At 41.8% G+C, this 18003-nt stretch overlaps 1 protein-coding gene across 1 annotated transcript in view; it reads right to left on the bottom strand.

The window, feature by feature from the left end:
- The window catches only part of SOGA3 (SOGA family member 3), a 30905-nt gene that overhangs the window by 431 nt on the left and 12471 nt on the right, over positions 1-18003 (bottom strand). The window contains exons 4-5 of the mRNA XM_050894798.1: positions 2104-2175; positions 290-1465 (exon numbers count right to left, since the gene is read on the bottom strand). Coding sequence (XP_050750755.1) covers positions 290-1465; positions 2104-2175 — 1248 coding nt within the window. The remainder of the gene's footprint in view (positions 1-289; positions 1466-2103; positions 2176-18003) is intronic.

Below are 18003 nucleotides of genomic sequence, written 5' to 3'. Positions count from 1 at the left end.
ACAACTCTGGCAAATGCAGTTGCAAAGCCAGAAAGGAGTAAAATCTTCCACCTCCTAGAGCATAATTCTTTTAATTTCCAGGAGACCAGACTTATTCACTGTTCACAAACTGCCCATTGGTAGAACAAGGTTTCATATGGCCAAATGAGGATTTAAAATAATTTAAGAAATAGCGATTTTTGTCCACGGTCTAGAAAAAAAGAATTTTCATGTGCCATATATCGAATTTGAGGCTTAATTCACTTGGCAGAGCCTTTTTACCTGTAGGCCGTAATAAGTAAAAGTCTACCTGACTCACTGACAAAGGTTCATCTGCACTTCGATCATCCGAAGACTTTGGAACTTCGAGTCTGTCGATGAAAGCCTGGAGCTCTTTCCTGAAGGCCTTCATCTGTGCGTTGATCCGGTAAAGAAGCTCATGCTCACGTATTCTGCTGCCATCGTCTTCCTCATCCATCAGTCCAAAGAGGTCCCCATTAGCTACATAAATTCTCGCCTCTGTTATGATGGTGCTCGTGTCAGAAATTAAGCGATCTATTGTCTTGCCTAGCCGCTCAGCTTCAGAGCGAATGTCCTTCATCTGCTGCCTGTCAGTGAAGCTTTTCTGCCACCCAGATGGTGTCGGATAAAAAGACCTCGTGGGTGTCAGGCACCGAATGTTGCGTACCTCTTCGGAGTCACTTTCCCCACCGATGGGGCCTTCCCTTTTGCGGTGAGGGGGGCGGGAATCATCATCGCTCTCTTTTTTCCCTGCATCACTTTCCGCATCACTGTCTCTGGGACTGCCACGGATCCCAAGATGAGAGGCCAAGTCATAACGCTGCATGTTGGACATTAAGACTCTGTTCTCATATTGGAGTTGCATGACTTTGCCACTCAGCTCATTGATCTGCATTCGTGCAGCTTTTAGCTCCTCCTGTAACGCTTCTGTCTTGGCATTATCGTGGTGCCTAGAGCTCTCATGGGCCCCAGACTTGTACTTGTATTTGTTCAGCTCAGCTGTTATGCGCTTGTTTTGTTCTTCCAAATCAGCTAAATTTCTCCTCAGCAATTCTGTTTCATCTTCTACTAGCTGCAAATGCTGTCGTAATTCTGACAGGGATTCACTCTGCTCTCCCAGGAGCGGGTTAGAAGTCCCTGAGAAATCATCTCCTCTTAAATCATCAAGTTCTGCTTTCAGTCCTCTATTTTCTACTTCTAGTTCCACTATTTTCCTCCCAAGAATGTTAGCTTCCTCCTCCACAAGTCTCAATCGAAGCTTGAGTTCAGCTTCTCTTGTGGTAGGTGGCCCACCTGCTTCACCTTTTGGCAAGGGACTGTCCAAATCCCCATAAAACGATCTATATTTTTGCAGCTCATGTTCAAATCTGTCTTTCTCTTTATCAATCTTAGCCATTTTCTTCCTCATCAAGGCTGCTTCTTCTTTGACAAACTGTAGCTGGCATTTCAGGTCTTCATTGTCCTCCTTAGAAAAAAGAAAAAGTAGTATTTGAAGAAACTTAATGTAAAACAGGAGACCTCCAGTGGATGGTCTTAAATTACAAGATTAACAATCACAGGTACATAGCTTTAGATGCTAAGAGATTTTCCTGCAATCATTTTTTCACTGATCAATAAATTAAAGAGAGGGAAATAAATACTTAAATTTAAAAGAGGGGAAGAGACTATTTTACTTGCGACTAAAGTTTGCACAGTCCCCAGGAAATACATTGTGGGGTGGGGGGCTTGTAAAAAATCCTTATGTTTTCTAGGCTTGCAACACTGTAATAGACTTTACAGTGTTCAAAAATCCTGAAATCGGCACACAAAGGCCCTATAATCTTGTTTCACTGGTGCTCCCATTTACTTATTTTGTCTAAAATACAGAGTACATGAAAGCTGGTGGGTTCTGTTGCAGCACCAGTGGTTTGTTTAGTTGGTCCTTGACATAGTGTTGTCTGACTGCAGGTCTGGGGTAAGAGCTCTCTGTTTCACAGCATACAGGAAAACAAAGAGCAAAGCAAACAAACAAGCAAAGTGCAAATCTACAAATCATGTACATAATTTCCATAGTGTCCCTGAAGCCTCCACATGAAAATCCAGGCTACAGTTATTACAACATACCTCTGTTGGTGTCTGCTGTGACTTTTTTTCTGATTTTGGTAGGTCTTTGCTCCCTCTTCTTTTCAGTGATTGCTGCAACAACAACAAAATGAGAAGCACTGAATATTTCACTAAAGAGATATATAATTCATATTCCATTCATTTTAAAACATAGCAAGCCAAATGCAACTATAAAGGAATTAATTTCTTGTAATCCTTGAGATACCAAATACAGAGGGGAGACACAGCTGCCCAAAAATGACACAGCAACGTTATACAAGTAAAGTATTGATTTCATCAGTCTGTTACCTTTTTTATTCAACACATTTTAAGACTAGTGCATGATGAGTGTTTAACACATGACAAGAGAGGTAAGAAGGCATGTATCCCAAGTGGTAACTTACAGATGGGAAAGCTGAGGCAAGCAGTGAAACCCAGCTTGCCCATTTGATATTAACCTTAATGGGGCCAAGGCACTTAAAGATGCGTCTAGCCAGACATGTAGCCTTAGCCTTTGTGGTAGCAAGCTACATAAAACAGTGTCACTGAGATCCCATCAGCTGACTTGAGTGTAAATCTACAAGCACACCTTTCTCTGTGTCCCACCCACAGGCTTCAAGCTTGCAGTGTATTGCGGTCACACCTCTGTAGGTGTACACTGTAGACAAACTCTGTGCAGACAAACTCACACATAGATCTGGTTGCTAGGTTTGTTCTGTTTTCAGAACATATTCAAGTAAGTACAATTTAAAACTGCTTGGACTACAAAGTCCTAGTGAGAAACAAAGCATATTAGCTTAAGAACAGCACCACACAAACACATGTATGCACCACCATATGAGCAAGCTTCTTTGGTGTCTTCTCATCTGCTATGTAGCCAAAGTGAGCAGAAAAAAACCTCCCGCTTTTAGAGCAGGATGCACTGGGATCAAAGCCTACTAGCATATCCAGCAAAAATCTCGTAACTGCTGACAGCAGAAAGTTTGTTAGTCGGCAAGCGGTAGCAGTGGAAAACAACTGCAACCATCCCACTGTCGTGGTTTAACCCCAGCCGGCAGCTAAGCACCACGTAGCCGCTCGCTCACTGCCCCCCCACCCCTGGGATGGGGGAGAGAATCAGGAAAACAACCTCGTGAGTTGAGATAAAGACAGTTTAATAGGACAGAAAGGAATGGAAAACAATGATAATGATAATAATATGACAATAGCAATACTAAAAGAATTAAAATATACAAAGCAAGTGGTGCACAATGCAATTGCTCACCACCCATTGACTGATGCCCAGTTAGTTCCCGAGCCGCGATCCCCCCTCCCAGCCAGCTCCCCCAGTTTATATACTGGGCATGATGTCATATGGTATGGAATAGCTCTTTGGCCAGTTGGGGTCAGCTGTCCTGGCGGTGTCCCCTCCCAGCTTCTTGTGCCCCTCCAGCCTTCTTGCTGGCTGGGCACGAGAAGCTGAAAAATCCTTGACTTAGTATAAACACTGCTTAGCAACAACTAAAAACATCAGTGTGTTATCAACATTATTTTCCTACTAAATCCAAAACACAGCACTATACCAGCTACTAGGAAGAAAATTAACTCTGTCCTAGCCGAAACCAGGACACCACTGTCAACACTCAATACAGATCATCAAGAAAAGAGCAGGAGAGAGGAAAGCAAGTGAAAGAATATATTAATACATAACATCCTACTTGCAGCTGTTCCCAGTTTTTATGTTCCCCAGGTAAAATGTAGGCCCTAAGGCAGGGCAGTGATACAACCAACACCATCTCCCTCTGAGATTATTCTCTGGTATAAGGATCCTTTGTGCTGCTGAGAAACGTGTTTCCCTGCACCAGCCAGGGGAGAATCCAGCTGTATCTAAAAGCCATCCAGTTCCATACAGTGGGAATTAAAATATGTTCATAAACCTCAAGGAACAGAGTACAGTGGGCGAGTATGCTGTACATAACAATCCCGTGCACTATTCGCCTGCTGGTACCAATTGTTCTCTTTCTTCCGCAGATCATACCCATAACAAATACTAAGCTCGTGGACTGCTCACTCCAAAAGAAAAGTCAACGCCATAGAAATGACTCACATATACATCTGAGCAACCACAAGAGATGATTTCTTATGAGGCTTTTTGCTCAAATTTATTATAGAGTTATGCAAGAGTTAAGAAAAATGACCTCAGACTCAGAACTAAAATTCACAGATGGGTCCATCAAGAACCAGAATTAAAATTTTTATGTCTCTTGCAGAAACATTGAATGCTTTCAGTAGACAAAACAATAAAACCAATCAAAGATCATTAGCTGTGATAGCTAGATGGCTGGAAAGCTGTGAATCACAGGCTTCTAAAGGAATCCAGAAAAGACACAAAAAACAGTTAAATTAACTCACTTTTTTCCTTTAAATATAAAGCCAACAACTTTGGGATCCAGTCCACAAACAAAGTGATTCTTCTCCAGGGTCACCCATCAGTTATCCTGTTGCAGAAATGGTATATGCATGTGGAGGGTTTTTTGTTGTTTTTCTTTTTGAATTGGCAAATTTATAAAGCCTTAAACTTTCAGAGGAGCAGCTTCCTCCTCTGTATTACCATTAATTATACCACTATGTATTATCACTCTGAAAAAACCCTTTTCAAATCAGTTAGCACTGCAAACTTCTCCTTGCTCCAGATTCTTGCCAATACCACCCACTGATAAAATAACTAAGGGATAGTTAAACTATATTTCTGCTTGATTACAGAAGCTCAGCATCTCTCCAGATATAATGAGGTTCTGAAACGCTGAGCTGCAACTTCTTGTGTACCCTACAACTTTTCAGAAGATAAGAGATAATGTGAAAAAGTTTCCCATGACCAAAAAAAAAAAAAAAAAAAAAAAAAAAAGAGAAACTACGGAGAGAAAAAAGTATTTTTCTAGGTTTGACATAAAACGAAAAATCTGTTTTTCCCCTTTCTGTCTGTATCTTTTGTGTTCCTTTTGGTAGTCAGGATAGCAACATTTTAATTACAACAATAGTTGTCACTATGTAATGACAAGGCACTTCTTTCTATTCTGCTCTACTTGAATTACAACAACCCATCCATGGAGCTTGTATTATTCACCAATGAACTGATGGTGTTAAGCAAAAAAATTTTATAGCAGAAAGCAATGAAGAACATGCACAATTCAATTAGCAGGATGATTTGGGTAAGTGGACTAGGCCCAGCTGGAATTGGTATGATCTCTTTTCTTGTGAAAAACACCACGAGACAATTTCTGATCACTAGAGGTTAAGATCTCACTTGCACATCTCAGCTGACAGATGACATCTGCAAAATCACAGTGCCCCATAACATCATGTTAGGGCACTGAAGCAATACTCATACTGAACAAAGCATGCCACATATCAAGCAGTATATCCTGCTACACATAATAAATTTTTAAGAGTTTTTTCAGAGGTACATTTCACAATTTACAGTGGCTACTCTTTCTATCATTTCTCTCAAGCCTTGTTGTAGTCCACTCTTCCAACCCAATTTTCAACATTAAACAATTTATTGCTGCTAATGAAAAGAAATTCATCAACGCAAAATGGAAAAAGGAAAAAAAAGTTCAAATAAACATATGGCAAAACCAAAAATAGCAACCCAGACTCCTGCAAGAGAATCTTCATATTATCCTTGCGACTGGACACTATTAAAACTGTCTGCATGTTGCTTGTTTTGACATAGTAACAAATGTTAGACAGGGCGAGTGAGTGATTCAGCCACCTTCATGTACAAAATCTGTTTGTTCAAAAATTTTTGTGTTAGATCACCTTTTAATATAATTTACCACTTGTTGATCCTTTTCCCATGTCACAGTGTACCACAAAGCATACTGTGGTGCGCTAAAAGACACCTCTGCTGTCTTCTCAACTGTAGCAAAAAAATCTGCCCCTCAAATTCTAAAATTGGTTTTGAAAGTTTGTTGTGAAGGATAATTTGCGGGCTTAGACAATTTTTCTTCCATATGATTTGAAAAATCATATTCAGTTCACTCTAATGATTATGAGTTAAAAAAAGACAAAGGTAAAGTAAGAAACATAAGACTGCTTTTGCAGTATCTGATTAGTAATGCTTAACCAGACAGCGTTACGGTTTTAATAACCTTGAACCCAGTTACCCATCTGCAGGAGAAAAGAATAAGGAAAAAATGCATATAATACTGTTTCTACAATCGGGATTTTGCTAAACTGCTCAAGTACTAATGAAATATTTCAACAGCACAGGGGATAATAAGACCAGCAACTGGGGCATGTATCATTATATTGCATAATCTCTGCTTACCTCTGAAAGACTAGGAGGTGAAACTGGGTTTGACCTGACTATTCTAGCATTCACTGTAGCCAGCACACATGGGGCTCCATGTGTGTTCTGGCAATGCTGAGAAGTTTCCACAGCCTAGATAAGACCACAGATAATGTTTGTATTATGTGTACACCAGATCACATGCAACAGGCAATTCTGTTGTGATGTTCAGCAGCATCAGTTCTCCAGTGACCTTCACTGGAGTTTATGCAATGTCTTGCTGGAGATGCTAAGCACTTCTCAAGACCAGCTGGTATAATCCTTCTCTTGGCAGCCCTAAACTGAAAGCCAAATGTGCAGTCCTAACATCACCTGTGATGCTCAGTGCTTCTCAGGTGTAAAAAGACCTGAAACCTACTCTGAGAGCAACACAATGTGCAAATAATAGCATCACACTCCACTGAGTAGGAAAGCTGTAAAATGAACTCAAATTCTCACTACCTGATCCCAAGCTACAGCAAATTTCTCAGCAATTAATAAAGAAGCCCTAAGCAAAACATACCAAGATTTTTCAAGACACTTAGGTTTGATTATTTCAAGCCTGATGTGGGGGTATATGATCTAAAAAATCAATGTAGGCAACCACAGGAGGAATTCCTGACACATAAAGGGATTTATGGGTGCATAGAGACGCCATAACAGCTTATCCCTCCTCACAGAGCAGGCTAAGGCAAAGGATTTGCAGCTTCTTGAATCTCCACAGCTGCAACTGAACCTTCTCATCTGCACACAACTGTACTGTACATGGTTACGGTTACCTGCCTCCCAACTGCTGTGACAGGTCTGCAGAGCTTTCAAAAACCAGAGCAAACCTAACACCATCTTTACAATCTTGAAAAGCTGCTGAATATTGAACAACTTTGGGCTGCATAAACTTGCCCCTGTCTGGCACAGAGTGACTATGACCAGGGAAATGGAAATTTGCCCTAAGACACTCTCTGCATTTTCCCTTCAGTCAATACAGTCGGGTAGCTCACGGAGCTGGATCAAAACAGACACAAGACAGATTTTTTTTTTTAGTTTACTGACACTGACTCTAATTCAATGTATTAGAATATGTCGTAAAAACTAAATGGACACTATCCATGCTGGTAAATTGAAAATGCATATTCTCCTCAAAAAAAAATCTTTGTTTTTAAAATGTCTCCTTTATTCTGCAACTCTATCAGTGCAATTTGCCAGCAACAAACTCAAGACACTGCCTTTGTCTGTCATTGGCACAAGTACATAGAATGATACAATCCTTTACTCCTCCCATCCCCCTTCAAGGGCAGGAGGAGTCCTGCGTATTTCAGTATTCTACTTGCTTGCAAAATTAAGGCAGGAAAGAAAAAGCAAGGGATAAGTGAAACGCAAAGAAGCACAGCACCTCTGTCCATGAAGCAAACACTAAGCATATCCCTACTAGCTCTAGCAATGCTCTCTTCATATTAAAACTGGCGTATTTGAAAACACTGCTGAGGAATGATACAAAATGAAAGCAATCGTTACTACTTCACCACGGAGAGAAAAATAGTTCTTATGTAGTCTTTTGAATGTCTTCATATTGCAGAAGAGAAAAGAGCTGCCCTCCAATATTTGTATTATTTAATTTGCATTTATGTAGGAGTTATTTCAGTTATGATTTTCAGATCCTTTGCCATTATTCATTTGCCAATTAAATGAGGAAAAAAAACAAAAGGAGAGAAAAGAGGCACAACATTTGCACTTTACCTAGAGAAACCTTTTGCATTTTGAACCAAAACCACATTGCTAGAGCAAATAATGATAACTCTGTGGTATTACCAGGTAGAAGCATTCTTTGCAATGCATAAAATGAAGCAGCACATTTATGCTTCCATTACATTTGCTTCCTTCTTTTTCTTATTTGAAAAAAATCCTAAGCAGAAGAAGATGAAAGCTGCCTTTTTAAAGCTCTCTATATGACCTGATCAAATAGCCGGTCAAACTCCGATACTTTGCTTTCTGTGATTGCACACGCCCTCATCCACCAGGATATCATAAAACAGTGGAAGCAACTTCTCTGAAGAGGAAGAGGTCTCCTGCCATTTGAACCTTTCAAAAGATGGAAGAGCTAGACATGCTTAGTTCCCCAGCATTATCCAACTAGGCCTCATTACGGATGTAGAGATCACAGTCAGCTTACACTCAGCTCCCTGATCCTGAAATGCAAAAGCAAATCTCAGAACACTATGCATCCTTTGGAGGGAAAGTGCTGGAATAAGGTATTTTGTTGCAAAGTGATGCTAGTTAAACCTATTTCCTAGGGGTTCCTAAGTTACTGTTTATTTGTCAGCTCAGCTATTTGTCTTTTTTGGGAGAAGAGAGTCAGGTTTTTTGTCAGGGTTTGCACAATGCCTAGTACAACATACTGTCCCAGTCTTTATCCGGGACTGCAAGTATGACAGACAGTATGTCAACATAGTTCAAAACACCACCACATAATAATAGCAATAATGACAGTCACAGACATGGATATGGCAATTATGAATTAAACACATATGAGATTTTGCCAAATCTAAAGAGTTTTCTTTCTCACACCTATCATCACATACAGAGTTTTTCAGTCTTCTTAGACGAATATCTCAGAAGAGATTCCAAAGAAATTTTCATGAGAACGGGAAAGTGCAAGCAACCAGATTAGGTTCATTGCCTTGGTTACAAAAATGCACATATATAAACCAAAGCGTAGTTACCATATCCCAACAAAAAAGGTTAGTCTGAAAATGAAAAGTAATGAGAAGGAAAATAAGAATGATTCTGCACACAATGTGCACCTCTACACTGCTTGCCGGAATGTATACAGAAGCCAGTCCTGCAGAGTTGTGGGCTGATCACAGGTGTACATTTGCGTTCAAGCTCATTTCATACTGAAGAGTTGTATTAACGCACAGACAGCTCTTACAGTCCCTCACCTGGATTCACAGGGTAGGATGGCATCAAGAACATGCATGTCTGTGGAGGTTTGTAGGCAGACAGCAGTGAAAGGAGTTTTGCAGCTCACCCTACGAGACTGTGCACCTTGGACAACACCTCCAGTTACAGGGAGATCTCACCAAAAAATCAGATCTTAGAGTTCATTTGAGAGGATGCAAAAAATTAAGAGGAATTCAGGTAGGAAAAATTCTGAAATCTGCACTTGGTCTAGAAGCCTGAGCAGTGAGCAGAAGATTTTCTGTTAACAGGGGAAAGAAATCCATCTCTCACATGTCAGCAATCACCACTCTGTCCTCTGACTATACAGAGGGGTCTTTTGTTATTCTCTGTCTCTTCTTTTGTCTGTGTTTACTTGGGAAAGTTCTATTGTAAAGCTAGCTGTTTGTAAATTGGCTGAAAAATATTTTCTGTAATACAACATATGGAGAAGTTTCAAAGGTGTTTGGGAACTTAGGTTATTGAAAATGGAGGAGCAGACTCTGCAGTGCTCTGAAGTTATGCCAGTGTGATCCTGCCACAAATTAAATCTAAGTTTTAATCTAAGTTTTGTTGAGCAGCTCATGTAAAGAAGGTGCTCTGGAAAAATAAACCATGGAGGCTAGAAACTAAAATGGAAGGAAGACATTTTAGCACTTTGGACATCCCCACACCTACCTTTCTCACTCTGGTACCAGTCTGCTCTCCCATAAGCCTGCACCCAGTGTTTTTCCTGGTATTTTGATCAGGCAAAGATGGAGATGAGGGGAAGGAGAACATTGCAGCGCTGGCTGGAGCAGAGTGTCCAGCGACTTCACTGACTACAGCAGGCTCAGAAGACCTGTAACTGATCCCCATGCCTCATCCTCCTAAATGATGACTCTTCCCCTAAATGAAATTTGCTCAGGTTCTTAAGGAAAATGCTTATTCCCAGCAAGGGAAGGGGCTGTGGCTCTTAGGCTGACTTAAAACCTTCATGTACAGGTTGACTTAAGACTGTTATTTAAAGGTCCCCTTTGCTAGAAATGTGAAAATCTCATTCTGAAATGAAGTTTGACAGTCTTCAGCTCATTATAAATATTTGATCACTGTGATGCATTTTTAACTAGCTATCATGAACAAACATCTGACTCTTCAGCATTTATCATAAATGTCACTGAACCAGCAAATCACCTGCAAATTTATGCCACAGCAGTCCTAATGGGGTTATGCAAGAATCAATTCTTGGTCCTACACTAATTAACATTTTTTGCCGCTGCCTGGAAACAAACATAAAATAATATTGGATAAAGACTGCAGATGGAATAAAGGTTGGAGAAATGTTAAATACTGAAAAGGACAGTCACTGATACAAACCTTAGTGCAATCAAATAATACCTGTTTTAATATGATAAATATGAAGATACACATGTAAGAACAAAGAGTGAAAGCTATGCTAGGACAATAGGAAAACAGCCTAGAGAACAGGGAAGATCTCTTAAAAAGCCACATATCTGAAAAAGACTACAGGGTCATAGAGGATAATCGGCTGAAATAATGTCCAAGTGTAATTTTGCGACCAAAAGGCTTAATTTAGTTCTAGGATGTAGATGTCAAAACTGAGGTTCACTGTGCAATAACTAGAAAGAGATGTGCCTCTCCACAGAGTCAAACCACCCTCAGACAAGTGGAATGAATCACTTCCAAGTAGTGCCCATCTTTCTCGTTTGAGGGAGGCCAAATTCCTAACTTGGGTTAAATGCTTAATTTTTAGATGGCTAAATGATATCAACCCTAAGCATACAGATTTAAAAAAAAACACCACCAAAGCATTGATGCTGGACTCTTTAATTTAGCTTGGTAGTAAGAACATGTTTCCTGGCTGGTAACTAGCTTTCAGCAAATTCAGATGAGAAGGGAGGTGCAAATTTTTAACTGTTCCTGGGACTGTTCAGGAAGTTGTGGTAGACTGTTCTCGGCTGTCAATTTTTAACACAGACCAGCACCCTTTTCTGAAAAGTAGACATCAGTTTAATGGGGGTATTTTATGGCCCATGCTATTCAGGAGGCCAGACTGGTTGATCATATTATACAGTTCTGGCCTCATAATTTCTGAATGCATGAAACCTGACCAAAGTTTGGGAACTCAGCAACAATACTCCTAGAAGCACACCACAAGGAAAATGAACCTTTGAGCGTATCTATGTGTACCATCGAGGCAATGTTCCAGTTCAAAACTCTTTCTGGGGCACTGTTACTGGTGCTTCTAATTAATCATTTAATCAAAGATCTAAACTGCTAGCATCTGTAAAAATTAAAATAATTCAGCCAAGCCTGTAATATAAAACACTCTTGGTAATTAGGCCAGTTGGATGACATCATCAGTCATGCTTCACAGGGATGTAGAAGCCTCTCATTACACACAACACTGATGGAAACAGATGCATGGCAAATACCTTCTAAGTGCAAGTACTCATCTGTGACCCAAGCAAAGAGCTTGGTTATTATCCTAACCTAGATTCACTGCTGAGATAGCCAAAGACAATTAACACAATCATACAACTAGGATCAGACAAAGCAAAATAGAATTGATACCCACAGGTCTCATTCTACACATCTCTATATATGCTGTTGTTAATACTAGCAATGGGGAAAAAAAAAATCACGTCAAAACATCTCAGCAGAAACGAACACTTCAGAAAAGCACACCTGCACATCTAAAAGGTTAATCCACTGCCCTTTACTTCAAAATAAGAAATGCAGTGCTTGGAACTCTTAACTATGGAGCGTTATCAAAACCTGAATCTGCCTAAATGCCAGGGGGTTGCATTTCTTGATATCATGAACACTGCTGTAAGTGAAAAATAAACCTCCAGGTTGTAGCGAACAAACATCAAAAGCCTGGTGTTCTTGTTCCTGGCTAGTATTGATTCTACACAATTCAGAAGAGCAGCTGGGCTGATCCACCTAAAAGAGTTTGACTCCTTCTTCTTTACACCCTCCTATCAGGAATTTATACACATTGATAACATTCACCCCCACACACAGCCCCCTACTCTTCTCCTGTCAGGGCCCTGAGGGCACCCACAGGCCTTACTTAGTGGCCCTGACCAGCCTCACCTGGGGCCTCCCCACATACCCTGCCTGTGGGCCCAGGAGTCCCATTTCAGCTCAGCCGGGGGGCTTCAGGTCCTGCTTAAGCTATGTGAGAAGAGTACTGGTCTCCAGCTCACCATAGCTGTGCCTGTGCCCAGCCATGGACCCTGTTGATCTGGCCTTGACCTGTGGATTGCCTTCTTGTCTTCACCTCAGACCTACCTCATCTCCCTGAACCTGCCTGGTAACCTGGACTCTTGTTTGAACCCGGCCATGATCTCTGGGTCTGCCCTGCTCACCCCGCTGGGGTACGGTGGAACTGGGCCTTGGTTGGCAACACCTCTGTCCTGCCACGTGTGTTATACCCCCAGCTCCCCATCCCACAGGGAGCAGCCAGCCCTTGCTGCTCCTGAACATCTCCAGGCTGAACAGTCCCAGCTCTCTCAGCCTCCCCTCATATGACCCATGCCCCCATCCCTTAATCGTCTTCACAGCCCTTTGTTGGACTCTCTCCAGTGTGTCCATGTCTCTCTTGTACCGAGGAGCCAAGAACTGGACCCAGCACTCCAGGTGTGGCCTCACCAGTGCTGAGTAGAGGGGAAAGATCACCTCCCTCGATCTGCTGGTGACACGTCTCCTAATGCAACCCAGGATACTATTAGCCTTCTTTGCTGCAAGGGCACATTGCTGGCTCATGGTCAACTTGGTGTCCACCAGGACCCTCCGGTCCTTCTCTGCAAAGCTGCTTTCCAGGCAATTCGCCCCAAGCCTGTACTAGTGCCTGGGATTGTTCCTCCCCAGGTGCAGGACTTTGTATTTCCCTTCACTGAACTTCACGACACTCCTGTCAGCCCATTTCTCCAGCCTACTGAGATCCCTCCAAATGTCCGTAACACTATCACATGTATCAACCACTCCATGGTTTTGTAGCATATGCAAACTTGCTGAGAGTGCACTCAGCCTTATCGTACAGGTCAGTAATGAAGACGTTAAACACGACTGGCCAAGTGTTGACCCCTGGGGTCCTGCCAGAAGCCTGAGTGTGTTAATAGCCCTTCATTACCCTGATGAGCTTCACCAGGGGCTTACACCCACACCCCTGCCCATGGACCCAGGACCTCCCCTCAGATCTGAGCCTTGAGTCCCTACCTGAACTATGTTGTAGCTGTATCCAGCTCTGTCATAGCTGTGCATGGCCATGGACCCTCTTGATCTTAACCCTCATCTGTGGCCTGACTTCCTGGCTTAGCCTTGCACTTGCCTCATCACTTACCTCATGATCACTGGACCTGTGGATTGACTTCCTGGCTTAATCTCAGACCTGTCATGTCACCACAAACCTGTCAGATGATCTGGACTCTTGGTTGATCCCAGCTGACTTCCCCGGGCCTGTTTTGGTCACTTCGCTCAGGTACTGAGCCCTGCCTGGTGGGGCCCTAGCCCTACGGGCTATGTTATTGTGCATGGCTCCTGGCTCCCAGTCCCTCAGAGCAGCTGGCCCTTGCTGTTCCCTGACAGGCACACCACTTGTCACCAGCCTCCACATGGACTTTGTGCTGCTGATCACAACTGTTTGAGCCTGGTAGTTCATCAGCCAGTTTTCAATCAACCTCACTGTCCAGTTATCTGGCCCATACTTCATCAGCTTGTCTAGGAGAATGTTACGAAAGATTGTGTCAAAAGCCTTACTAAAGTCAAGATAAATGACATCTAGTGCTCCCCACCTCATCCACCAAGCTAGTCATCTCTTCATAGAAGGCTATCAGTTCAGTCAAGCATGATTTCCTCTTTGTAAATCCATGCTGACTGTTCCAAATTACCTTCTTGTCTTTGGTATGTTTGGAAATAGTTTCCAGAATTATTTCTCCATCACTTTCCCAGGGATTGAGGTGAGGCTGACCAGCCTGTAGTTCCCCACACTCTCCTTCTTGCCCTTTCAGAAGACAGAAGTGACATTTGCTTTCTTCCAGTCCTCAGGAATCTTCCCCGATCACCATGATCTTTCAAAGATAATCAAGAGTGGCCTTGCAATGACACCAGCCAGCTCCCTCAGCACTCATGGGTGCATCCCATCAAGCCCCATGGACTTGTGCACACCCAGTTTGTTTAAATGTTCCCTAACTTGGTCATCATCCACCAAGTGTAAGTCTTTCTTGCTCCTGACTTCCCTATTGATGTCAGAGGCCTCGGATTCCTGAAGGCTGGTCTTACCAGTAAAGACCAATGCAAAGAAGATTCCCTGCACCGCTCACCAGTGTGCACACATTTTCCCTCATCTTCATTTTGCTGCTGATACATCTGTAGAAGTCCTTCTTGTTGACCTTCAACGTCCCTCACCAGAATTCACCTCCAGGTGGGTTTTGGCTTTTCTAACCCCACCCCTGTATGTTTGGACAGTGTCTCTACTTTTCTCTAGGATCACCTTTACTTGATTTCCTACACACTGGCATGGACCACTCAAAAATTCACAGCACTGCAACCAATAGCCTGACCATACTGCATACTTTTTTTTATTTTTAAGTGCACTGGAGACAAACACAAGAGACATTATCAAGCATTTGCAACAAAACAATTGATTTGGATTGCCTCTTTTTCGGGGGGAAAAAAGATGGCTTAGGCAACAACTTTGAAAGAAAAGGACCAAGACTTACAGTCCAATCAAAAGCCCAGAGTATCACACTACATCTTTTGCATCCTACTATGTGTCATTAGCACACTAGTTACAAACAGTATTTTCTCTCTTTCAGGAACTATTATATTAATATAATTATTATTATATTAATATAATTATTATATTAATATAATTCTATATTAATCATATATAGCAGCACATAAAGAAGCTATACTTGCTTCAGTTGGCTTTTCTGATTCTGTAAGAATTATGCTAGCCACCCAAGTTCTCAGAACCATCATTCTGAAGAAGTAATGAGTAATGTCTTGAATAGTAAATATAGCAATTTCTGTGGTAGTTTTGTTGCATATGGCTCTGTTACCTATGTTCCCATTTGAGGTCTTGCCAGTCGCTTTCACCTGTTTTTACACTGGAAACTGCACTGAGGGTACTCCCTGAGGGCCCATGTCACGCTCCAGAATAGCCATCTGTACTATGACAGGAGAAGGTTCTCCTTCCTCACGCTGGCAGCTGAGTTCAGCTGAAACACAGGACAGCGCTTACCTCCATGGTGCTACTTTCTGCTTACTCTCCGAAAGCCGGGACAAACTACCTAGGGCTGTGAGGCTCTGCCAAAGAGCCATCAGGAACGCAGGCACCTGAAAGATGCACTGGAAAATTCTATGTGCAGAAAAACTAATAAATCTACGAGGGTACATAGTGTCCAGGTTTTTTAACTGTAGACTTGCTAGCAGCACCAGAAAATGTAAACACAGAAAATTGTTTCATGTAGGGTTGCTGAAGAGTTCAATTTAAGACTGTGAGAAAGACAGCCTTGAAGCCAGCAGTGAGCACATGCACTAAACAAAAATAAAGCTGTGGTGATTTTCCTTTCAATCTGAAACAAGCTCAACTTTGACCTGTATCAGCACATTGCAAGAGCTGTTTTTCCAGGTGTTTCTTGAAGGGATTGGTGCAGTTAAGCAGTGGACTGAACACAGTGGTATAAGGGGCAGAAATCATGTATTACTATTATTCATCAAAGCCTTGGTGAGACTTCCAGGAAGATTATGACATTTGGTGTATATTGATTCTGTACGAAAACATGTATCTGGACCTCTGGTTCAGCACTTAAAAAATGTCTCTGTTCTGCCTCCATAAAGCCTTCCAGCCGACAGAAAGCAATTTTGCAAAGTCATCTGGATTTCCTCTAAATCTAGAGAAACCTGGCCTACCTCTATACTCCCCTTCATGCTCTTCTAGCAGTACAAAGGGGTTGAATTTGGCCTCTCTATCACGCAATCTCTTTAAGAAACTAAGCAAATCATACACAGTGTCTTACAAAAAATTCCAGAGACCTGCCAAAAGTGACAAAATGTTCATAAATAAAATTATAGTTCGAATTTAAAAAGCACAATACATTATTAAAAAAACTTAAGCAAAACAACAACAAAAGAACCAATGTGGATTATGTACTGTCTATGAATACTACCATAGATACAACTGTGAAAGGCAGCGTGACATCTATCGAAAGCCAGCTAAACCAGGGAGCTCATTTTTACACTTGGACTCTTCAGTTACCTGGCAACTTTTTCTTTCATTTGAGCAATCAAGTTGGTACCTCTATGTTTAAATTATGTATTTGGACACTTGAATGTCCATTTGAGCAAATAAATACTGAAACTGGGAAGTGCAAAGACAAAAACTTGTATTCTGTGATTGAGGACCATTGCAGAGTCCTATGCAACTTTATGTCTTTTTCTAGAAAATCTGTAAACTTCTCAGGCTTACAAACAGCACAGTGCCAAAAAAAGATTAGGAGATGACTAAATATAAATGAAGCACTATTGGATTTCCCAAACTTTCCTCCATTTGTTAATGTGGTATGGTACTTTGAGAACCTTATTGACATTGTTAGCAACATTGCCTACTTAGGTAATGAAATATGAAAGGCCTTCTTTCTCCTTTAGATCTCAAGGAAGTCATACCCTAAAGTCTGTAGCAACAGAGATACATCTTTTCCAGCCTGCCCCACGGTGAGTTCATGCTCACAAACCGTTTTCTCCGGTAGCCAGTTACCATCCACCACCTGAGCCACTATCACCACACTGTCCATTACTCGCACGGACAACTGGGCATGCCAGTTGTGTTGGCTTTGTCACCGCTTCTGATTGCCCCTTGCCAGTAATTCTCAGCAGTAAGAATTTACATGGCAGCAATGGACTGGACTTGCTGTTCTGTGTCTCATTTGCCACCTCCTCTGGCTCCATATCAAGCCAGAGACCTTTTGCCTAGTTTTTACACTAGTAAATGAAATGGTCAGGGACTGGTCTCAGGACCTGATGCCAACTGCCACTCACAACTCGGTCTCCTTTCAGATAAAATGACAATACAGCTAAACTTCCCTACAGCTTCCTCCCAAATAAGCATGACTGCATCCAAACTGTCAATCAGGAATGAGCTCTGCCCCAGGTTAGACCCCAAATCATGCCCAAGCACTGAAGCAGTGGTAGCCAACCAAGGCCAAAACCATCTGAGGGATGTGCTAGCACCGCTTGTCAGTGTCCGGGCCCTTCCTTAGCCTGATTTACTTTACAAACCTAGTTGTTGACTAATGGAAGCAAATCTGTAGCAAAGAACAACTTCGAGAAGCATGATCCAAGCAAAAAAATGGTCTCAGGTGCTGACTTGAGACCAGGATGTAGGGACTCATGTCCTTTTTGTAATACAGAGTTTCTATGTGGTTGGAAGCTCAGCTCTTACTCTGTGCCTCTGTTTTGGTTAGGTTTTTTTAAGATTGTCATTACTTTTTTTTTTTTTTTTTTTTTACATAGAGCTTCCTGCAAAGAGACTCTGATTTTACCTGCAGACTGTATGTAGTATCAATAATAACAACTTTGACAAGAGAACTTGCAAATCTAAGACTGCTCATACCCATCACAGGAAGGAAGGAAAACAAGGTAAGCAAGCAATCCTGCCACTCCTTTTACAC

Source organism: Gymnogyps californianus, chromosome 3 (assembly GCF_018139145.2).
Source record: "Gymnogyps californianus isolate 813 chromosome 3, ASM1813914v2, whole genome shotgun sequence".
NCBI lineage: Eukaryota > Metazoa > Chordata > Aves > Accipitriformes > Cathartidae > Gymnogyps > Gymnogyps californianus.
This window is presented reverse-complemented; position numbering and strand designations above follow the sequence as displayed.